The sequence below is a fragment of the Psammomys obesus genome, unplaced genomic scaffold (assembly GCF_907164565.1).
Source record: "Psammomys obesus unplaced genomic scaffold, mPsaObe1.curated_primary_1811, whole genome shotgun sequence".
Classification (NCBI taxonomy): Eukaryota; Metazoa; Chordata; class Mammalia; order Rodentia; family Muridae; genus Psammomys; species Psammomys obesus.
Window position 1 is genome coordinate 20,207,497 of NW_026592118.1, and position 25,276 is coordinate 20,232,772.

Here is a 25,276-nt window from a genome sequence, read left to right on the forward strand (position 1 = left end):
GCAAATTATACAATTAACCCAGATAAGATGCAATTCATCACTATACACCAACTAATTTAATTTGTTACCCGTGTTTGAATGTAGTAGTTGAAATAATGGGATTAGCGTCATGTGTTTCCAGTTACTGTGCATAACTGCAGAGATGCTAGCTCTGCATTGCTAGATGACTTCTTATTGTGTGTACATTCTATTTCTTTAACTAAATGAACACTTCTTTTCCGTTTTCCGAACCTCTTGTACATATTACATACTTAATAATGAATATCGTAGGTAGACAACAAAATATAATGATTTCAAGGGAGAAGGATTAGGAAAAATAATTTCAGACTTAAAAGGAACTGAGAAAGATGAATTCTAAAGAATACCCACTGTTAAAGTAGGGCGCAGTGAAAACGTAGTTATCATTATCTAGGCTCCGCTTGTAGAAGCTGTCCTCATATGTCTCAGGGTTTTCTTGCCAATTTTCTCCAGCCCTAGGGAGGAAATGGCTTTCATCATTTATATTCCTTAAGGTACATGATAACCTCAATTTCCTTGACGGTATACAGCTCTACAGGCATGTCTACGATTCAGGTATGCCTAAGGACGTCAGGTACGGATCGTGTAACTGATCCTCATTACTAAGCAATATATCAGCATAAGAAGAAGACAAAGCACGCTCCCAGTAAAGAAACTATGGAGGCATCAGTTAATTAATATTAATAGGCCTTGGGACCTATTCAGCCCACTACAGGAACTGTTCTTAAGATAACAAGAGATACAAGGTATGAAAGAACAATGCAAGCAAGGATGCATAATAGGTCACCATTATGTTCGTTTAACCAGTTGGACTGTGTCTACAAAAGGAAACATCTCTTTCAACCTCTCTTAAATTCTGTAATGGATATATACAAGATGAAAAGCAACTGCCATCAAAATAGCCTATAATAATATTGTTCAGGGATTTGAAATATTTTCTTAATATAAACACTTTAAACAATAGTGCAATTTAATATACTAACAGTGATCAGTTTTCCCAAAGAATAGCTTCCTTACATGGCAACATCCAGACCCTTGGCAAAGGCTGTTGCAATGACCTTATTTTTACAGATGTTATTTGAACTTACTCTTTGGGATAAACTCTTGTAATCCCACCATCAGTCACCACAAAGCGTGCTTTCACTCCCTTGCTGAAAATAGAAGATAAAAGGAGACATTTGCAAAAATAAGCTTTAAGATGCTAAGCTAGGTGTTGGTAATATAAAATGAAATTAAGGAAACAAAGTTGCACATATCAACACACACAACAAATCGTAGGTTAGTAATGTATGAAATTAAACTCTCAGTGTTAATACACTTAGAGGCATCTTAGAAGAAGGATGGAGTTGTCTTTTGAAGACGGACTAGCAGACAGTAAGAAATACAGAGAACATCAGTGTACAGAGAAAAAAAAATATATATATATAAAGGAAAGCTAGTAAAGGCGCCTGGTGTTTATTCGTGAGAAAAGCATAAGAGTAAGGGAGAGAGATTATAGGAAGTCTAGTCTCTAGTATAAGTTTCTTTAAGGGTTCAACTGGGGGTAGTTTTGAAATTCATGCTTGAGAACTGTCCCTTCCCCCACTCTTCTGAGACAGGATTTGATCCTTGTACATGTCACTGAAGCATATGATGATCCTGCCTCAATTCCTGAGTGCTGGGATTATAGGCATGCACCAGCACAGCTGTCCTCCATCTTCATCTCTATGTTTATATTGCAAACACACTTTAGGAACAGGACAGTGGCAGGAATGCCTGGCAGGGAAACTGGAATGGGCAGCACTATGGGCACAAAACTCAGCCATTATAATATCTGAAAAAATGGCATTTTAGGTCCTTGATAATGAAGAAGGGAGGGAAACATGGTGAGAACTATCTAGCATTAAGTGGTTGACTGGAAACGAATGGAGAAGAAACTATGCATGAGAACCACCCTGAGATCTCTCAACATTTTGAGTATACAGCATGTGACAGTAGAAGGCCAAGTAAACATCCAGTAGAAAACCCATTTCACTGTGAACGCATATAAATGTCTATTTAATATGCGTTAGCCATACTAACATGCAACACTCACAAATGGCCAATAATACCACTGAATTACACTCACAACTAAAAATGCAAATTATCAGCAATTTTAAGATGATTTCTTGAAAATTATTTCTAAAGCTAAATAACTAATTGAATTTATGAGGTTCATTATCCAAAAGTTTCCCAGGGAGATGCGAATCTGAAATGAAAATACTTACATATTTTTCTGCTTACTCCAGTAATTTTGGACAAGTTCATTTGTAAAACCTGCATCCAGCAAGATCCTATTAATCAAATCTGTATTACCTGACACAAAAAAAGATTTCTTTAATTAAACTCATGTAGGTTTTCATTTCAAATAGTAACAAAACAAATGTATTTACTGTTTTCAAAACCAGCTGAGTAGATATGCAAAAATATTCCATATGAATTGTGTATTTTCTATGTCATTAATCTTTTCTTGCCTATTGGGAGCATGAATGAAATAGTATTGCAAGTACCAGTCACTAATAGGAGAAAATATTTTATCAAAAGACATCTGACTCTGGGTGTGGTGGCACATGCCTTAAATCCCAGCACTTAGGGAGGCAGAGGCAGGCGATCACTGCAAATTCGAGGCCAACTTGTTCTACAAAACAAATCCAGGATAGCCAAGGCTACACAGAGAAGCCCTGTCTCAAAAAACCAAAAACCAAAACCAAAATAAACAACAACAAAAACCCAACAATTAAAGACCAGGCCAATCGAAGCAGCATTACCAGGCCACAGAGGAAGACAACGCAGCCACTCCTGATGAGACCTAATTGACTAGGGTCAGAAGGAAGGAAAAGAAGACCTCCCCTATCAGTGGACTTGGGGAGGGGCATGCATGAAGAAGGGTGGAGGAAGGGAGGGATTGAGATGGGAGGAGGGAGGGAACCACAGGGGGATACAAAGTGAATAAAGTGTAATTAATAAAGAATTTAAAAAAACAACAACAAAACATCTGACTTGTGTGACCATGTTTGCATATATTTATATAAACATATATACAGATTTGATATTTAAGATACATATCTTAAGTATGTATGTATACTTTTGTATATATGTATACACAAGCATATTTATATATAAATAAATACATGTATATATACACATATATACATTCATATATGTGAAACTAAAAACTGAAGAAGAGGAGGCCATGGACTTTACAGGGAGTAGGGATGGGAAGCACTGAAAAGAGGAAAGGGAGAAGAGGAAAGGATTTGAATACAGGGCTCATGTATGAAACTTTCGAAAAATTTTAAATAGAAATTAGTAAATAGATGAAAATTCAAAAAATATCTGTGGCATAACATTTTTAAAAATGAGGAAATGATTTTACCATGTCTGTGTTTTATTTGGTTATATAGCTTCCTATGGTAGTTCTACATCCTAATAACATATACACGAGCGATACACATATTTATACTGATAGGATTATTAGTTGATATTGTCAAGTAAAAAAAGTAAAAACAGTTGTGGTTGTGAGCCTAGCCTTTAATGGCTGAGCTGTCTCTCCAGCTCAGGACAGGAGCATCCACGTTCAAAGGTAATAGAGGGAATAGAGAATGAGGACCAATGACAGAGCGTATTGTGTTCCCTTTGCCTCTCGTGGTGTGTCCGCTCTCAGGGTGTAAAACTCTGAGAAAAACTAAAGGTTCTTTCCTCTTACATTCATGATAAAAATCTGTTTGACTCACATATGGAATATACGGTCATCACCGGAATCTGAGCCATGTGAGAGGCATGGGTGGGATGGAAAAATTCAGCAGATTTTCCAACACAAAAACATTTGAGTTGGAGTCACAGCTTCAAGAAGGTGGCTTTCTGACTTTGATAACTGATGTAGGTGCTTTGTTTAGCCTTTTCTAATAGAAACAATTGCTTGTTTTAAAAGGCAAAAGAAAAGAGAAAAGAGAAGGAAGGTAATATTTCAGCTGTTCTTTTTTCAGATTCTAGTTACTAGTGTAAATTTTGATGTGCATTTGTCTTCCTCTCTTGTTTCTCACTCGAATTATATCTGTTCTTAGTGAACTCTTACAAATAATTTTTTAGGATTAAAAACTTGATTATTAAACAAAATGCTTAAAAGCCCATAAGCCATGCACAAGAGCAAGATCTTAAAGAATTAATGATGTAGATTTATCAGAGAGACAATTATGATGGTTAAAATTAATTACTAAAATTGTTAGAATTGTCTCTTGAAGTATGTCACTGCAGAAGTATATTTTTCAGTCAAAGTTGTTTGTGATCAAACTAAGTCATAGAGAAAGAAACTTTTTGGTGATTATTCTTTATAATTTACCCATATGAAAACATATAAATTTGAAGACACAACAAATTCAAAGAATATACCCTATGTTTTCCTCTATATATCAAGTGCATTGTAATAAAAAAAAAATCTTCAATAGATGACTCAAACCAAAATTTCTAAATGTGAGAGTAGTTTGGGTGAGCCTACCAATTTAAGTGCTTTCAAATATTTGCTACCTTGGTTTAAAAACTTGATTTCACTTATTAATGAAATTATATTGCTTTAACATAAAACATTGAGGTCCAATTTGTTCTATATTACCATTAAAAATTCATGCAGCAAATAAACCAGACCACCAATAAGCTAATATGATTATCCTGAGATAGGATCAAATGAATCAAACTGACCACTTTGGACATAAGCGCTAAAGCAAGTGCTGCAAATTGATGTATACTTACAGGAAGGGTTATTTGGAGTTTTTCTATCAATAAATTCATTGAAATTTAAAAGAAATTCAGTGTTATTTTCTGAAATTTTAAGGTCATTGCAGTATTCCCTGAAAAACAAGATTAGGATGTTTAAGATATTAAAGTAAAAACCTTACAACTTTACAGTTTGCAGAAACAGTATTTACTGGGTGCATGGCTTTGCCAGCCACTGAGCTTATTACCTCCATTTTCTTACCTCTAAAATCAAACAGTCCACTGCTAGAAAGTGCAGAGACTACAGACAATATATAGTCACGGCCGGGCCTCTGGAGATGGGGTGCTCCATACAAATGTACTTACCATGGTAAATTGTGGCTTTCATAAAATTTACACAATAATAAAGACAAATTTAAAATATGTATTGTAATATTAATAAGCCCATTATACATTAGCATACTTGCACATAGAAACCTATCTTTTAATGTTAAAACAACACGGCTATGTTTTACATATTTACAAATATTTTAAATTCCTGAAATTAAAGTGAGGGACATTAAGAAAAGTATGTCAGCAAAACCTACAAAAATAAATGTTTTGTGGTTTATCTAAAAAAATAAATGTCCTCAGCAATAGGCTCTTAGCAAAGAGAGTGATGCAGACTTTGAGTTTAATTTTGGGGGTTTTACTCTGTATCCCTGGAATTTGCTATGTTGTTGAGGTTGGCCAGAGTTACATTAGAGACTATAGTATATTAGAGATGTCATGAGCATAGGATGACCACAAAGGATAGAGGAAGGTGTGGAGTGGAGCTGGTCTGAGTCTACAGACAAGATGTGTGTGCTGTGGATGGCAGAGCCAGAGAAGGAGGGCAGGTCAAGCCCTTTGAAACCCAGAAGATCTTAAGTGAGTCCAAGATGATGTACATTGAAGCACAGGCTTTGATTTGCACTCCCAGATGTTTTTGCTTTGATTAGTTCTTTGTGCCCTGAATCCCTTTTCTTAGAATAATAAAGTTTGTAATTTGCATTTTTATTTTACAGGAGCCCACAGTTAGGAGACTGGAGTTTTACAGAGATCTTGGAGTTATTACTATTATTATTATTATTATTATTATTATTATTATTATTATTATTATTGATTTATTACAATTTATTCACCTTGTATCCCTGCTATAGTCCTGGCCCTCATCTCCTCCAGGTCCTAATCTCTTTCCCTCATACCCACACCCAAATCCCTCCCCTAGTCCACTGATCTGACTCTTGCCCGTCAGGTTTCATCAGGACTGTCTGGATCCTCCTTCTCTGTGGTCTAGTAATGCCACCTTGCCAGGGGTAGGTGATCAAAGAGCAGGCAACCGAGTTCATGCCAGAGATTGCCCCTGCCAGGGAACCCACATGGAGACTGAGCTTCCATGGGCTACATGTGATCAGGGGATCTAGATCCTCTCTATGCATGGTCCATGGTTGATTCATTTGTCTCTGAAGCCCTTCTGGGTCCAGATTTTTGGTTCTGTTGTCTCCTTATGGATCCCCTGTCCCCTCCAGGTCCTTCTATCACCTCCTTCTTCCATAAGATTTCCTGCATTCTGACAAAATTTTGGCTATGAGTCTCAGCCTCTGCTTCTACACCCAATCAGTAGAGTCTGTGGTAGGGTCCTTTCTTGTTCCCTAGCTTCTCCCACTTCCGATGTCTATTCTGTTTGTCCTTCTCAATGAGGATTCAGCTTCTTCCCTAGGCTCCTCCTTGTTTTAAGTGCTGAAAAACTTAAAGATAGCGTAACTTTTGCCATTATACAGTGTTTGATATTGATATGTTAAAATGAGATCTTAGGTATAAATTATAAAGGGAAGGTTAAGGCTTAATAATCATGAATTTGTTTCAACGTCAATTATGCTAGTTAATTTTTGTCAACATAACACAAAATAGGGTCACCTGTTAAGAGGAAACTTTAATTGATGGTCTGTGGTACATCCTCTTTATTAAAGATTACTATAGAAGGGCCAAGCCCACTGTGGGTAGTGCCATTCTTGGGCAGGTGGTCCTGGGTTATTTACAAAGAAAGCAAGCCAATAAGTAGCACTCCTCCATGTTTCCTTTCCTGCCCTTAGGGCCCTTCAAGAGTTCTGACTTCCCTCAATGATGGACTATGGTTTGAAAGTCCTTCCTTGTCTAAGGTGCTTTTGGGCATGGTGTTCTATGAGAATGACAGAAAACAAATTAGAATATTAAGTAATGTAGGCGTGCAGATCTTCCAGAACCCACATAAAAATCCCAGGTGTTATGACATGAAGAGGAGACAGGTGGATCTTTGGGGCTTATTGGTCAAAAAGCCTGCCTAATTGGTTGAATTCTAAACACTGTGCGAATCAAAGTCTTTGTCTTAAAAAAAAATCAAATAGGAAGGTTCAAGGAGCAACATTTCTCAAAGTTGACTTCTAGTTTCTGCACTCATAGAGACTCATAGTTTCGCACACATAGAGACATACATAGTAGAAACACACTGACAGTCAAGCAATGCATGCACAATCACAATTATTACTGACAATCATAAGGTTTTAAAAGTGATAGTCATATATTCATAGATTCTCCAGTTACCAAATATTTACTCAGATCTACAGTACACAGAACAAGGGGTTCAATACTAAATGTCAAATGGTAATTCAAGTGGACACAGTGCCCACTTGTGATGTAAATAGAAAGTGGCTAAATATTTGGTAAGGGAAACACTGGCTCTCATGAAACAATCAGCAGGATACACAATGATTGTTTGGGATGTAATGATTGCGAGTAATGATTGGGATTTTCCAGGCTGATGTTGAGGTTTAGGATTCTGTGGAGTATGTGTACACACAGTTAAAAATTGCAAAAGAGAGTAGGTGGAAGAATGAAGGTAATGAAAAACAACAAAAAAGCCCAGTGTACTTAGAAATAAGCTAAGTGCATCTAGAATTTGTAATAGGCACAGGTAAGCCTTTTAAAGTGACCCAGGCTCTGTGTTCTATGATGTGCTGGTACTAGTCAAATCTACTGCTCTAGCAGCCTTTGGACTGCGCCCTACTAAGCTTTAACAGTTAACTCGACATATGCTAGAGTCAACTGAGAAGGGATTCTCAGCTGAGGGACTGCATAGATCAGTTTGGCCTATGGATAATTCTGTGGATTTCTGTTTTGACTGTTAATTGATGTAGGAAGGTTCACTCCACTGTGGGTGGAACCATTCCTTTTGTAAGTAGTCTTGTGTCCTAGGATAATGGTAATAAGCAAGTCCCCATGAGCTAGCCATCAGGCAATGTTCTTCAATGGTTTCTTTTTCAAGTTCCAGCTTAAATTCCTGTCCATTCTTCCCTCAACTTGGAACTGTAATCTAAATAAACCCACTCTTCTCCCAAGTTGCTTTTGGTCAGTGTTTTGTGACAGCAACAGAAAGCAAACTAGAATGATAGTGTATCCACCAGAAACAGTACATAGGAAAATGAGACTTTCTGTACTTTAATAAACAGGCAGTTAGTTAGAAAGCTCCTAGTTTATAGTCAAGGGAACCACAATAGAACCCTGATCCCTGGTGGGAGAGCACTTGAAAACAGTGGAATACAGCCCAGATCACCCCTATAGCAATGCAGAGGCACTAGTTAGTAATTAGCAGTTAGGAAAGATGCCTTCACAGTTTAAAAATTCTCTCTAGTCACAGAAGAGAAACAGGATTGGAAAGTAGAAGCAAATGGAGGAAATAAGAGATCCACTCAGATGCAGCTGTAACTACAAAAAGACCTTGGCCTGCACTAGGGAAAAACAGAGTGACAGAAATATGCATAGAACTGGCAAGGCTCAGGGATCAACTAGTAGTACATCAGGGAGCAGATCAGGACAACTACCAAGTCTCAAGAGTGTACATTGGAAGAATTATATTTTCTTCATAAAAGCAACAGAAGAAAGGCTTTCCAAGTGGGACAAATATTTACAAGACACTGAATTGGAAGCACATTGAAGAAGTATTCCCGTTAGGCTTTCATGACACATGAATAAGACATGTGGAAATATGAGGGTGGACAAAGGCTGGCTAGAGATCTGTTTGATCCTCTATTCCAATGTCAACAAGCCACTTGCATCTGTTATTTCTAGCAGTTAGAACTGTCACGTTAGATTTGGGAGATATCACCCCAATTTGTAGGTGAGGAATTAACGCATGGTTTGTGGCTTAAAGATGGACTCACATAAGAAAAAAGCCTAGGTAAGCACAGCTCAGTATTTTCTCTATCAGGGGAAGAATTGAGGCTCATGGGAGAATATTGGCATCTGTTGCTGGACAGGGCTAAGAAAATCAGAATAGTATGACATCAAGGGAGGGATGGCAAAGACAATGGGGGAGCTGACCAACTCAGTCCACAGCACAAATAAAGGAGGGATTCTCTTTCAAAGCTTAAGATCAGTTCTGTTAACTGTGATTTTTCAAAATAATACAAATACTACCAATTTTCAAATAGTAGCAGTATTTTGTAATTTCATTTGCAAAAACAAAGGGATAACTGGGAATAACTTTAGGAACCCTTTTTAGGTTCTTTGAATTTTTTTTTCTGTAAGAGTGTAACTGAAAAATTAATAATGGAATCTTCTGTCCCTGTTTTCTTGGATATTTTAGCCTAGATTAATAGGAAATGTATTTATTTTAATATTTATACTATCTACTAGAGTTAGGGGACCAAAATAAAGAATTGAATAGTTTCAAATAGTCAAATAAAGGTAAGAGAAAACTGTGCATTCTGTACCTGACAGAAATAAAATCGAAGAGCCGGATATGTTCATATGAGTATAATGGGATGAGATGGGCATCAATAAGCACACTCGCCATCTCAGAGTTAGAAGGGGGAATAGGGAGTTGTTAGGAGCATCCTACTTATCGAGGCCTGCTGAATTTTCAACCTTTGCATGCAATGAGAGACCCTGTCTCAAGGAAACAAGGTGGAGAACAATAGTGAAAAAAAGAATTATGGCTTCCATGGGTGTACATACTCACCCCCCCCACACACACCCAACAAACATACAATACATGACACACAAATTGGGTGAGGCAATGTTACTACATTCAACCAACAAAAGCACACAAGCATGAGCGTGCACAGGCACACTATGTGGGGCAATGCAGATTTCCTCCCCTCCAGCTGGACAATACACCAAAATAAAAAGAAACCAAGAGGAGAAATGTTACTTTGACCCCCACAGTATAAAAGGTGCAGGAGAACAAAAATGGGGGTGAATCCTGTGTTTTGAGGAAAAGCCTAAAAACTTTCACATTGGACAGGACATCCTGCCCTAATGATTCCCACCACTTGATCAACGGCCTCAATACAACAGTCTGCTCCTCAAAGGGCTATCTGCTATGAGCTGCTCAAAAACTCTTCTGAAATTAACCAGTTCCCCAAGGCCCTGGACTGCAAGCTTCTCATATGCTTAAGGTTGCCCACAGTACAGGCCACACACAAAGTGGCAGAAGAAACAGAGGCTGTGTATCAACACTGAGAAGAAAGCTGCCGGCAGAGAGAATGTCTTCACTAACTGGCCAGCTGTCTTCTAAACTGGGGTCAATACTCTCACTACATTTGGGGGGACAAACAAGCTCGGCCGGCAGTGGTTACAGGTTATATAGACACCCCAAAGCCGGTGGTTTTTCTGCCTGCTGTGTTGCAAGATGGAATCACCTACTGTATCATGAAGGGGAAGACGGCCAGGCTCAGTCCCATGGTCCACAGAAAGACATGCAGGACCGTTGCCTCAAATAGGTAGACTCAGAAGACAAAAGCGCTCTGGTTAAGCTATCAGGACCCATCACACTGGTAGATAAGACAATCTGGGGGAGATAACGCCCTGGGTCCATACTCAATGGTTCGCATTGCCAACCTTAAAAAGACAGTGGGCATACATACGTGTCTGTAGCTATGCTTACAAGATAATTATATGTATACGTGGAGTATCTTTGTGCTTATATATGTATATGTCATGCATCCTCCAGTAGACATTTCTCCATTATTGGATGCACTGTTCATTCCAGCAGACCAAAGCCTCTCTGTCCCATCTGCCATTGTGCACCCGAGTTTGCACACTGCTCCGCAAGTCTTTAGACAAATAGCAGGTATTTGAACGAAAAAGCAGGCTATTGGAAGCTCAAAAGTCATTGTCTCTTTGGCTCCATAATTTAACACAGAATGAACATAGAGTAATTTTGACCCCAATTTAGGATTTTTTTTTTGAAGGGCTAAGTTAACAATATGAGTTTTTACAGAGGAAATCAAAACAACATAACCAACCTTGGTGCTATGAAGGTATAGCCAGATTCTTCAAAATTGTCTGGCTTCAGGGTTTCTGAATCTGAAAATGTAATGATATAGGATTAGATAAACAATATATAGCATATGCTTCAAGGGTCTATGACAACATGAAAACATTATAAAGAGTATCTGGTAGGAAAGTTCTAAAGAGACTACTTACATCCTAAGTTGAAACAAATTAACTGCCAAGATTCTCAATGATTCCCAAAATAATAAGATCATAACATGGCTAAACTTCACTAGACAATCACAGCAGCAACTGCATAGGTTATTATAAAGGTAAAATGCTACTTATACATTTCCATTTACTAATTCTAATATATCTGAATATCTTAAAATATTAAATATATATTATAGCAAGTGTTCCATTTAAAAATCAATGAAGACTTATCAAATTATGATAAAATGCTTTGAATGAATGCATTCATGCATTTAATTAAGTTATAAGAATCTTCATGTTCGGTATGAATTAGTAGGTGGAAAGATGTAAAAAAAGAAAAATGATATTAAATCTAAAAAAATAAATAAATAAAATGAACTTGAGTGTGACAGGTTGCATGAGCAAACACAGGCCCACATGCCCTGTTCAGGTAGTCATGGAGGAAATTCTAGCAAATGTGAAGCACAGAGGATAATATCCAGTAGGAATGAAAATATTAGTGAAAATGCTGTGTACTAAACAGAAAGAAATTGAGCAACAAGAAAATACTTGCCCTTCATTTTTCCCCTTTTTGCTGTAAATCCATCAGAAAGAGAAAGCAGGGAAACAAAAAAAAAAGAGGGTAAAGTAAAGGGGGTCACAAACAATATTTTATTCAATGACTGTGAATAAAAATATTGTGCATAGATCAAAGGTCCATTTATGTACAGCTGTAGTTTGGAAAAACATGTATTTTTGAAGGCTGGAAGATATGTCCTGTCAATTTTATTATTTTTTCCCCTCTCTGTACTGTGGTTATTTCAAGGGTCTGTTTTTGCAGAGTGGTTAATGCGGGTGCAGTACCAATGATGCCAGCTCCAAACAGAAGAACTTACCAATCAGCAAAGACTCATTAGTCACCCCCTCCTTTATCACAGAAAGAACTAGCTCATGCAAAATTGCTATTTGTTAAAAGACCATCATACCTATTAATTGAAAGTGCAAGTATATTTTTTAATCTTTCAAAATACAGAAGTGTCTACCACTGCTGCAAACAGCAAAAGAACAGGCAGAGAAAAAAAAATGGAAACCAATAAAAGAGATACACATATTTCTTTACTGAATCCTAAAAGAAAAAAATAATTAGGTTGCTGCTAAACATTGAGTGCTGTACAAAGGGTATGATGGTCATTTTGCTTAACTAAATCTAGCCATCAAAACCAAAATGTAACAATGACTTGAGATAGGGACTGACATTAATTACTCCACATTCCAAAGAATGCTTAAAGGTGAATTCATTTGAGTGACTGAGACATTAATTTGGATTATAAAAAGAAAGCTAATTGCCAAGCACAACATTATTTTGGCCAAATGCAAAAAAAAAAAAAAAAAAAAAAAAAAAAAAAAAAAAAAAAAAAAAAAAGAAAAGAAAAGAAAAGAAAAAAGAAAAAAAAAAAGGAAAGGAAAGATAAGAAAAGGGAAAGCATTGCTAGCACAGCACTGCCACCACGAGCAGAGACCATGTTGGTATTAGCATGTGAAACATCTCACGCCAGCTCACACTCACAGACCCTTAAAACGACAGGCGCAGAGGAGACAGCACTGCAATGATTCTCTGAGCACATAGCAAGGCAGGGGAGGGAGGTGGGACTGCCAGTGAGACTGGAGTACCTGCTCATATTCTATCCAGGTAGAATATTTCTTGTTCCTTGCATGTTTGGAATGGGTTAGAATCATTGCTGCAGATTTGATAATCATACCTACTAAAATGTATAAGCCTTGGGTATTCCAAAGTCTAGGCATAAACATCTGAGACTAGGAGATAAGAAAGAGACCCTGAAGTTGCTTTCACAGTACTTACATCTGGCCTGAGTTATTGTCTCTTCTATTTTGGCTTTTATATAGTAAAAACTGTAGGTTGGCAATACCAAGGCCAAACTGCAATAGAAACAAGAGAAGCATAAACACAAACAAACAAAAATGAAACATAACTTAAAAAAAAAAGACACATCGAGTTCATGGGAAAATCTGAAGATCTTCCTCAGGTGAAAGAGAGGACATGTTACTTTGACAAGGAAATGCTTTCAGCAAATAGAGTTCTTAATTTCCACCTTGCTAAACAGTGTCATCCAGCTCTATACCGTGCAGAGAATTAAGAGGCAAGGAGGTAATAAACTACCCAAAGCAGCCATAAAATAGCTGAGGAGGAACGCTTTAGATCCCTCATACATTTCCAGACAGTTTCATTACATGCTTCCAGAGTTTGACAACAAAAAAAGCAGGGAAAAGGGTTTAAATTGAAACAAAGTAAATATCATATCGGTTGGATATACTCTCTTTATTATACATAATGTTGAATGCTTTGAACCAATCATAATTAAAAATTAAATAATCATCATTGCTACCAGTACACAGTGCACCGAAATATCAGGAAACACACACCTAGAGGGATTACATACCGACCCTTTTGAAGCTCTGGTTCTATGGCAAGACCCCCAGTGTCTGCATGTGGAGAAATTCTGACCCTTTATAGAGATTGATTGTTTGCCATTCATGTGTACAATTGATTTACTGTGGACATGGCACATGATTGGGTACATTGGTATGGACAGAGGAAGGGTTTCCTGACTTTAGTAGATTTAAGAGTCATGAGACTAATTTAGTCCCATGGAAGATGCCCTAATTAAAGGACAGTTCCACTATAATCAGAGGCCAACTTCAGAATGTTATAGACACAAAGAGTTAAGTAAGCCTGTCACTCACTTCATTTGAATGCTTTCTCTCTAGAAGCTGTCTGGTAGGTACCCCTACTTTTGGAGAAGTGTCTAATTCAAAGAACATCTGATGAATGTTTTAGAGCTTTTAATTCAGATGAGGTAGTTGTCAAGAGTCAAACTCTCTCCTTAGCTAATACACACACATAAGACAGAAATGTTGTGTTATCCACATTTGCCAGTGCAAATGACCTTTGCTATTCCTTGAATGTAAAAGGAAGCCAGAGAGCCCTAAATGCAAGAAATGGATATAGTTCTAAGATAGCCAATGAAACTATACACAAAAAATAATTCTTGGTTAACATGCTTTTAACATTGCACCCCAATACTAGTGAAACACCAGAAAATGTGTCCCATTCTAGGATTTTGAATATTATTAGGCACTTGAAGATCCTTTAAGTCATCTACGCCCCTGTATCTGTGGATATGGGAAGAAAAATCCAAACTATAATATCATTACATGCTACTGATAGATAATTATATAATGGACAAAAATAGAAAACTTCAGCCTTTTCTTATGAATATAAATGTGAAATTTTTCCTGTACACATGATTGAATGTAAAGGTTTACTTTCCAAATTTTAATTTTGAAAGAAAAATGGCAAAAATGAGTGGGTACTTGCTACCCTCAATTCCCAAAGCTTTCAGCACCATTAAGTATTTCATAGACTCTATTTATGGAAAAAGGTCAAGGAAATAAATTGTTAGGTAGATTCAATGAAAATTTCTGCATTTATTTTATATGTAACTTCGAGGGGAGGAAGAGATTAAAATTAAAATAAGCAATGCAATCATTCTGAAAGCGAGATGACATTTCATGATTCACTTGCCGTTTACAGAAGAACAGAATTACCAAGTATTTGAAAACTGCCTCCTACAAATTTCTCTCAAGGGGAATTAGGGCATTTTTATTGCTCCATAGCATTTATCATCACCAGAAACTTCTAATTAAAACTGATAACACCGTATCATACGACTGGTACAACGTCTCTCTAGAAGCTTGAGTTACATGTTATGCACCACCAAAAGTCGTATAACAACCCATGGGGATCGCAATGAAAGCTGTGAAATTGGCACATTAAATACATTATGTGTTGGCCTGCAAGACTGATGCCGTTACTCAGAGTCACAAATCATCCTATAGAAAAATACTTATATCTATTTTCAAGTCAACCCAACAGTTGTTTCTTCTACATATCCCAGATAAGATCTTTACCAACATTCCAAGGCAGTGATGCTATCCTATGCAAGGATTGCTTGATCTCGTAATGTGAACCCAATACAACAAGGCTTCTTTATTTCCTCTCAGAGATTAGAGTTTAATAAAGCAAGTGACACATGATGGATGATAGAGTCCAGGCAATAGTTTTGTGATGCACATAAACCTAGTTAACTGAATTAAATGGACTATAACACAGTTTTCAACTCGGGCTGTTTATCCCCATCAAAATAAATCTCTTTAGAAAACACTATGTTCCAGTGAAAGAAGTCATTATTTGCATTTTAAAAGGTGTTGCCTAAGTTGGAACAAAGTTTAAGGAAACAGAAACCACCTGGGTCTGAAATTGGTATGCCATTCATTTAATCAAGTCATAAAGTTTCAGGCAGAATATGATATGTACTTGTTCGTTACCAGTGAATCTATGTGCCTAGACTTTAGGATATGCATTTAATTGGCACCAAGGTTAGAGACTTGGGACTGGACTCTTTGAGGAAAGCATGTAAAGTAAGGAGGCCACGGCTCTCTCCTTCAGAGCTGCGTGGTGACAAAAGCAGCAAAAGGACAGAGCATAGAGGCCGTTAGAAGCATGCACCATCAATATCATTCGTAATAATTTCAACGTAATGTATTGTGAGCAAAGAGTGGTTCTGAACTTGAGGAAAGAACAATGCTTACACTACACACTGCTCCCGGGTGAGTAAAGGAAAGAGTTTGAGTGAAGAGGCAATTTGTGAGACAATTACCAACTTATAATTGCCTGTGAACATTTTAAGCTTCAGTAATGATTGGGCTGGCAAGATAGGCCCAATTACATAACAGTGTCATGAACAGCTTGGAAGTTACAAACCACTTTCTAATTGGGTATAAGGCCAACTCCATAAGATGAAGTCCATGCCTTGCACCATTTTTGGGCTCTTAGAGTGAATCTACTACTATTATTCTGTTAAATACACAAAGCACTAAACCAACATCAAGCAACGTATCGTTACACCTATAGATTAATGCATCTCTCAAGCCTAAGCAAAGAAGTTTCTATGTGTATGAGATGGTCATTAGCGCAGAGATGCACAAGTGGCTGAGATGAAAACAATAAAAGACTCCAGAATGCTCAGCTTTAAACTGGGCATCTATATTACATTTTAAGGCTCAGATTTCAATGTGGAAGATGAGTGATAAGAGCCAGGGATGTTGGATGACTACATGATTCAGTGTTTTCTAGGTACAGCTGCACTTATGAGTGGAGAACAGTTATAAAGAATGAACAAGACCTGTGCAAGCTGAAGCCAGAAAATAATCCATCATGGAGAAGGGGATGGGCATAAAATTCCAGCACCAGTTAAGAGTTGTGAGAGATTTATTACTACTGAAAAAGTAAGGAGAAGTTTTTAATCAGGTTAGCCCCTAGTCAAACCACACTTCAGTGGAAGTTAACATATTCAAGAATATACAGGCAGAAGATACTGGACTTGATGTGATTAATCTTTTTCTAAAGACACAAATTTGGGTAGGGAGGGAGGCAGGGGATGGATCTGGGAGGAGGCAGGGTGTGTGCGAATGCAGTTAAAACTTCCATAAGGAATTAACACAGTAACAGGACCCCAAAATTTAGATAACCGCAAAGGTAGCTTTGCAATGGAAGTAAAAGCAACTAACATGGCTGACTCATTGTCATGGTAAAAAAAAAATATTGCGTGTTTCTATACTATTCTTGTCTTAACAACAAAGGCAGGTAAGTGCAACCAATACCTTTGTTTTATACTGTGTTTTGACATCATTTTTTAAGAAATAGAGCTTCCTGGTGTCCGGCAACTTTGTGGGCTTTTAAAGGTTTACTCAAAAACTGAAAGATGGCAATAATAAAAAGAAATGAGGAAAAATATTAATTGTAAAGAAAGTTAGGTATTACAATCTAATAAGCAGACAGAAATGAGTAAACTAATTAAAATAATACTTCTAGTATTACTTAGTAAGTCCTAAAATATCTAAAAAGTAGAACAAAGGAAGAGGACAGGGATGTAGTATCTCCAGACCCTCTCTCCCTCATCTTCTCCCTGCCCTTTCCAAGTCCACTGATTGGGGAGGCCCTCCTCCCCTTTCATCTGACCCTGTTTTATCAGGTATCTTCAGAACTGGCTGCAAAGTCCTCCTCTGTGGCTTAGCAGGGCTGCTCCTCCCTTGGAGGGTGGGGAGGTCAAAGAGCCTGCCATTGAGTTCATGTCAGAAATAGTCCCTTACTATAAGAAACCAATTAGTTACTGAGCTACCACAGGATTCATCCGAGCAGAGGTTCTAGGTTATATCCATACCTGGTCCTTGGTAGAGTATCAGTCTCAGAAAAGACCCCCCCCCCAAAAAAAAAATTATGAAGGATTATTACTTAATTTGAAACTACTACAAAACACTGGCTCTGTCCCATGAAAGACCCAAACAAAAGAATTCACAAGGCAGGTGGTTGGCCAAGATTCACTCAACTTCTACTGTAGGTTGGTTCATGGGTGACTGCAGGACTATTCCAATCCAGATTGTAAAACCAATTAAAAATTGGTTGCACAGTCTTGCTAGGCCACAGAGGAAGATTCAGCAGCAAAGATATTATGAAGATACCTGATAAGCTAAGGTCAGATGGAAGGGGAGGAGAACCCACCCTAGCAGTGGACTTGGAAGGGGGGAGGGAGGAAATGAGTGAGAGAGGGTGGGATTAGGAGGGAATGTGGGAGGGGGCTACGACTGGGATACAAAGTAAATAACTTGCAATTAATATAAAAATAAAAATTAATAAAAAAATAAAATAAATTCTGGGCTATAATTTTCTGATGAAACAGATTGCAAGCTTGTTCAAGTTAAAACTGTCAGGGTCAGACAGTAGAGGAGGAAGACTTCTCCTATCTGTGGACTAGGGAAGAAGGAGGGAGGGTGGGAGTGGAAGTTGATGAGGGAGGGAGCTACAACTGAGACACAAAGTAAACTGTAAATAATAATAATAATAATTAATAATAATGATGAAAGAAAAAATGAGAAAACTTATTTCTTCAAAATGAGACTCTTCAGCTTTATACTCATTTAGAAAGTATCTACTATGTGTCCTTGTGTTATGAGCATGGTAGTCTTCTTAGGACTGAAGGAAACAGTCTTCAACAGAGTTAAATGTCTCTCTATAAGCCTGTTTGTGAAGAAACTGTAGGAAGTTTTAGGTGAGCTAAAGAGTGGCAACATAGGATTTTAACTAAATATCTTAGAAATGCCTTGCTGAAGAGTATTGGGAGACAAAGTAGATGAGGAATGAACAGGAGGCTTGTCCTTAGAAAGTTGTCTTAACTCAAAGTGCCTTTAGGAACAAAGGCATTAATATAGAATGCTACATGTGTCTTTGAGGAGAAATAAGGCTTCACCAGAGGCTGTTCAGTTGAGCATATGAACAGTAATTTGAGAAAGCTAGCGAAAAGGAGAATGAAACAGTTAGGGGACTGTTGCCATGCTAGGCTGTGTTATATTGAGTAAGATGCCAACTAGGGGATTAGAGTGGAGTTGTATTAACAATGAAAATCAAGCACAATCTTTTTCTGTACTGAGATTAGAACTAAAGAGAAAAGCTGAGCACTATAGTGACAAGTTTTCCCTCACCACAGCATTTTCAACAGAGTAGAGAAAAATAAAATCACCTAAGAGAAACTGCATGGAAGATTTATGGTTTTGAGGAGAAGAAGTAAGTCATCAAAAAACATACATAATTCCCGCACTTGGGGAGGCAGAGGCAGGCCGATCTCTGAATTTGAGGCAAGCCTGGTGTACAACGCAAGTACAGGATAGAAAGGCTACAAGGAAAATCCCTGTTTAGCAAAACAACAACAACAGCAGCAGCAGTAACAACAAGAAAAAAAATTAAGACATATAAGAGCATCTTAAATTTGTTGTGTTGTTGAAATCTCCAGGCCCTCAAGGCTGCCAAGAGTTAGGTAAAATGTGGTGTTAGAAATGATTTGTAGGATATGAAGCTGCTATAGATAAAATGTAAAAGCTCCAGATGATTTTGAAGTCAGTGAATAAGTAGGAGATGATGAGCTCATTACAGAAGAGAAGGTCGAGAAATGGAGATTCATCTTGCTTAGTATTACACAAGTGTAGGTTATGGACCTTGACTGTTTTCCAAGTGCTTATAATTATTCCATTAATAAAAACATAGAAATTGAGGTTAAACTTTTAGAAACATGGAAACAACTTGGAGACTAATTATTTTTTTTATTAATTACAGTTTATTCACTTTGTATCCTAGCTGTAGCCCCCTCCCTCATCCCCTCCTAGTCCTACCCTCCCTCCCTCATCTCTTCCCATGCCCTTATCTAAGTCCACTGATAAGGGAGGTCCTCCTCCCCTTCCAAATGAGAGCTTATCAGTTCTCATCAGGACTAGCTGCATTGTCTTCCTCTGTGGCCTGGTAAGGCTACTCCCCAATCAGGGGGAGGTGATCAATGAGCCAGCTACTGAGTTCATGTCAGAGACAGTCCCTTTTCCCATTACTAGGGAACCCGCTTGGATACTGAGCTGCCATCATTTATATCTGAGCAGGGGTTCTAGGTTATCTCCATGCATGGTCCTTGGTTGGAGTATCAGTCTCAGAAAAGACCCCTGGGCCCAGATATTTTAATTCTGTTGCTCTTCTTGTGGAGCTCCTTGACAGACTAATTCTAAGTCTGTGGAAATAATGGTAAAAATTTGACCTGCTATTTTTAGTTCAAGACTTATTTTAGCAAATACATCTTGTTTCACTTTCACATACAAATATAACTTCAATAGTGGCCACAGAATATGGATTTCTATGAATGTAGAAGAGTGAAAATGAGTCTATCTTAGAAGAAAGAGTAATGACTATTAAAATGAAGGAACACTGGATGGGAAGTATGGTTTGATGATATAAAATTTAAGAATAAGAATTACCAAGAAGAAGAGATAATGAGTAACAAGAAGAAACATTTTACTTTTCCAGTGATGTGGGACACAGGACCAAATAGAAATCACAAAGCTCTGAGAAGACTTAAGGCAAGAGAGTGGAGTAGCTGGGCAGTCGAAGTACCTACCTTCAATCCTAGCACTTGGGAGGCAGAGGCAGACAGATCTCTGAGTTCGAGGCCTGGTCTACAAAGTGAATTCCAGGGCAGCACAGACTACACAGAGAAACCAAGAAATGTAAAAAGCAACGAGAGAAATATGGTAAGTGGTACAGCAGATTGTCATTGGCTGTGAAGAAAGGAAAGAATCATCCTACAGATTATTGAGTATTAGGCTGTCTAGGCTCCAAAGTTCAGAAAAGGAGAGGGAACCAGATATTATTAAACTAGTCAGCAGGGTTAAAGTTATTTCATAACACATACTGTGACAAACAAAAGCACACAGTTACTTTTAAGCTAAGCCACAACATAGATGAAAACTATTAAGTTAAATGGAAATAAAAGAAGAAACCAACAGAAGTAACTATAAATTGGTATGGGGATTACATCATTTCCATTACTATTGTCAGTAAGTAAACGTATCATTTCTAAATATTATGCTGCTAGTTACTTTCCACCTTTTGCATTCTGAAAATCAGATTCTGTAACTCTTTTTTTTTTCTATTATAAGAAGTAATTTCTCTATTGAAATTTCCACTGAACACAGCTAACTAAAATTAAGATTTCATGCTACGCTATTGAAAACAGGCTGCCAAATATCAGGAAAAAAATGCATTGAATGAACAGCCCTTTATACAAGACATTTATAAATGTACTTAGGTACCTGTAATCTGTGCCATTGACAGGTGTCCATGTGTATGTTCGGTTTCCTTTGTCAATGTATCTCTAGAAAGAAAGTTAAATATGGTCATTACAGCTCCTCATCTGAGTTTTTAGAATGAGTAAAAATATAATGTCCACATGGAAATCCTGTGGTGATTTTTCACAAGTGAATGATATACTATATTACACATTTTAAAAATATTGTGCATGTTTATCTAGTAAAAGTATGGAATAGATCTCAGTACTCAAATGAAACACTTAGGGATTGGTAAGCATAAAAGCCTAACATTTTATAACAGAGCACTTTCTTCAAAACTCTGAAAGATTTTTAAAAAGCTAACTTAATGATGAAATGGGATTATAGAATATTAGACAAGGCTCACATATCTACCAGTGTAGAGCAAGTTTACAAAGGACGGCTGATATGAGGAAGAAAATACATTAGCATTTCTACAATTAAAATCTCACAATGCCTTTGTATGGATATATCATGCTGTTGTAAATAGATAATTACTCCATCTTTAAAGGTTAGAAAAACCTTATATTTGCCAGGCAAAGCACAGAGTTCATGGATGTACAATACCTCTTGTGTCATAGAATGCAAGTAAACACACACTCATTTTTTCTTCTACTAGGTATATTAATTGCACAGATGTAGCTTTTATTTTCTTACTCTGTGCATTTGCCTTATTAAAGAATAACTGAGCTCCTGATAAAGATGAACAAGGAAAAAGTCTATGAATTAATCTGAGGCAGGTGTTGTGAAAAGTATTCATTATTCCTTGTAAAGAGATGCTCTGTGGGAAATAGGGCACATGCCTGGAAATAAAATGATCTGTCATCCAGTGTTGATATGTGTTAACATTCAACTTTCCTATCTCACAGGAGTGAAAAACGGTGCAAAGAAAAGTTTAATGATTTCTTTCAAGAAATAATGGACTTCACCATTTTCTGACTTTTGTCTGACGAGTTCTGGTACTTTGAGTTAAGCTAGACTAAAACATTGTAATTTAAATGTTATTGTGATAACTTAAAATTCATGCTAAACTTTGCATAAAGTAACAACAGATCTAATTCAATGATAACATCTTCAAATCAGAATAACGTCTTACAAGCAATGGATGTGTGTTTCTTACTCCATTTCCAGCATGAGCTGTCTTTTGTTTATTGATCTTACCGACCTGGCAGATGTAAGATGAAATCACAAAGTAGTTGTGATTTGCATTACCTTGATGACTAAGGATATTGAACATTTCTTTAGGTGTGTCTCAGCCATTTGAGTTTCGTATTTTGAGAATTTCCTGTTTAGACCTGTACTCCATTCTTTAGTTGGACTTATTAATTTTCTTGCTATCCCTTTTTGAGTTGTAGATATATTTTGGAAATTAGCCATCTATCAAATGTGCAGTTGGTAAAAATCTTTTTCCATTCTTTAGGTTGCTGCTTTGTCCAAATGATGGTGTCTTGACCTATGCAGAAGCTTTTCAGGTTCATAAGGTCTCCTTTATTAAGTTTTTGCTTTATTGCCTCTGCAAACTTATACAAGCACTATGGAAATCAGTGTGGTAGTTCCTCAGGAAAATGGAAGTCAATCTACTTCAAGATCCAGCTATATCACTCTTGGGAAAGAGTCCACAGAACACTTATCCTAACATAGAGATATTTGTTCAACCATGTTCATTGCTGTTCTATGTATAATAGCCAGAAATTAGAAACAACCAGATATCCCTTAACAGATGAATGGATAAACAAAATGTGGTACATTTATACAATAGAATATTACTCCATCATTAAAAAATAAAATCATGAAATTAGCAGGTAAATAGATGGAAGTAGAAAAAATAATGATGAGTGAGGTAAGCCAGACTCAGAATGACAAATAGAGTATGTATTCACATATATGTGCATACTAGCAGGTAAATCAATTACAACCAAGCTATAATACTTAGAACCACAGAGGTTAGGTATAGAGTAAGGATCCAGGAGGGACAGGTAGATCAATCTAGGAGATGGACATAGATTAGATAGCTATGGATTGACGGAGGAAAGCTGGAACTGAAGGATAAAGGGATGAGTGAGAGGGAAGAGGGCAGACAAAGGAGGGAATTTGGAAAGAGACAGCTAACATTTAGGGTCATTTGAGTACTATAGAATTCTAATATAATAAAAATTTCCTAAAATATATACATATATGAAGTTGGTTAAAATGGAGTTACCAAATAACATGAGAGAGCCCTAACTGGACATCTCTTGTTACTAAATGAAGTTTCCAGTACTAGGAGTGAGTTACATCAGGCTGAATTGTTGGACAAGGAAGGCCAAGGGAACCCCCAGACTACTCTTGCTGATGCCAAGATTATAGGTTGCTTTCTACAAATGGAAAGTAAAGGCCCACTGTTGAATAGAACACCTGCATAACTCATTGACCATCGAGAAGTTGAGCTGGAACCTACAAAGAGCCTTCACCTCTACTTGCTGGTGTCTTTAGCACAGGCAGACATTCTGCAGGCTGCCAAAGGAAAAACATAAACACCAACCCATCCAAAACCCACTTGATCTACAGTAGTGTCCAACTTCCAAGACACGCTAGTGCAATGGTGGAAAAAGCTTGTGAGAGTCACCAACCAATATCTGACTTGACTGAAGGGCCACCCCATGAGATAGAATCCATACCCAACACTGCTTTAATAGCCAAGAACCTGAGACTTGATAGCTCTAGGACCTATGGTAAAACCAACTACTACTGTTCTACCAAAAGAATATAGCAATATAAATAGTCCTAATGACAATCTGCTATGCTCATAGGTCAGTGCTTTGCTCTACCATCATTAGAGACACTCTCTCCTGACATGTATGGCAATAAATACAGAGACCTACAACTAGACAATATGCAAAAAAGGGAAATATCTTGGAAAACTCAGCCCTAAACAGGATATCTTTAACCAATACCTCCCATCGGGGTTCAGGAATCTCTGTGAAAGAAGAGACAGAAAGATTGTAAGAGCCAGAAGCAATGGAGGACAGCAAAGAGATAATGCCCCCTCCAATCATAGAATAAATCCACGAGGCCGCAGAGTATGCACAGGTCCTGCATGATGTTTACCAGACAGGGTCGAGGCGCTGAAGGAAGCAGTGGACATGTGTCCCAGCCCTAACTCAGAAGCTCTTCCCGGCTGATAACCACTCACAAATGAAAATATCTTTCCTTCCAAAGGAGTCTCCCTGGGGAAACAAACTATTCTTAAGGGTAGTGTGCATGCCCAGCAGGAAATGGGCAACAAAAAATAAAATAAAGTGGTGTGTTGGAAGATTCCTTGTCTCATAAAGACTTCTCAGAACTATTTTTTTTTAAATTATTTTACTTTTTATTTTATTCTATGAATATATAATGATCAAAATATAATTGTATATTGCATATTATAATTTAATAATATATTATTAAATGTTATATATTATACCATTACAGTAATAGAATATATACAATATTATATTGTATTTATTGTACATTGTACGTAATATACAATTATATATGATACATATATAGAAAATCCTCCCGCCACATAATAATCAAAACCGTAAGTATACAGAACAAAGAAAAAATACTAAACGCTGCAAGGGAAAAAGGCGAAGTAACATATAATGACAAACTCATTAGAATCACACCTGACTTTTCAACAGAGACTATGAAAGCCAGAAGGACCTAGACAGATATCATGCAGACCCTAAGAGAACACAGATATCAGCCCAGGCTACTATACCCAGCAAAACTCTCAGTCCTCATAGACGGAGAAAACAAGATATTCAATGACAAAAACAAATTTCAACAATACCTACAAACAAACCCAGCATTACAGAAGACACTAGAAGGGAAAATTCAACCCAAGAAAACTAGCTACATCCAAGAAAACAAAGGAAATAAATAACCTCACTACAGTAAAACAAAAAGCAACCAAGCACACAACCATATAACCACAAACAACATCAAACTCAAGTGACAACACATGCTGGAGAGGTTGTGGAGAAAGGGGAACCCTCCTCCACTGCTGGTGGGAATGTAAACTTGTACAACTGGACATTAATCTCTCTCAACATCAATGGACTTAATTCTCCAATAAAAAGACACAGACTAACAGAATGGATGTGTAAACAAAACCCAGCAATCTGTTGTATACAAGAAACACACCTAAGTCACAAAGATAGACATTACCTGAGGGTAAGGGGATGGAAGACGGCTTCCCAAGCAAATGGATGCAAGAAGCAAGCAGGAGTAGCCATTCTAATATCTGATAAAATAGACTTTCAAC

General features: G+C 37.3%; 1 protein-coding gene across 6 annotated transcripts in view; it reads right to left on the reverse strand.

Moving 5' to 3' along the window:
* Positions 1–25,276, reverse strand: part of Cacna2d1 (calcium voltage-gated channel auxiliary subunit alpha2delta 1) — a 467,228-nt gene that overhangs the window by 24,177 nt on the left and 417,775 nt on the right. For 3 of the 6 annotated variants that reach the window (XM_055612638.1, XM_055612637.1, XM_055612641.1), the window contains 8 exons: positions 20,974–21,035; positions 13,073–13,149; positions 11,786–11,806; positions 11,052–11,112; positions 4,783–4,880; positions 2,265–2,352; positions 1,107–1,169; positions 370–473 (listed from right to left, as the gene is read on the reverse strand). In XM_055612638.1, coding sequence (XP_055468613.1) covers positions 370–473; positions 1,107–1,169; positions 2,265–2,352; positions 4,783–4,880; positions 11,052–11,112; positions 11,786–11,806; positions 13,073–13,149; positions 20,974–21,035 — 574 coding nt within the window. The remainder of the gene's footprint in view (positions 1–369; positions 474–1,106; positions 1,170–2,264; positions 2,353–4,782; positions 4,881–11,051; positions 11,113–11,785; positions 11,807–13,072; positions 13,150–20,973; positions 21,036–25,276) is intronic. The other 3 variants (XM_055612640.1, XM_055612639.1, XM_055612642.1) reach the window with 1 other exon arrangement.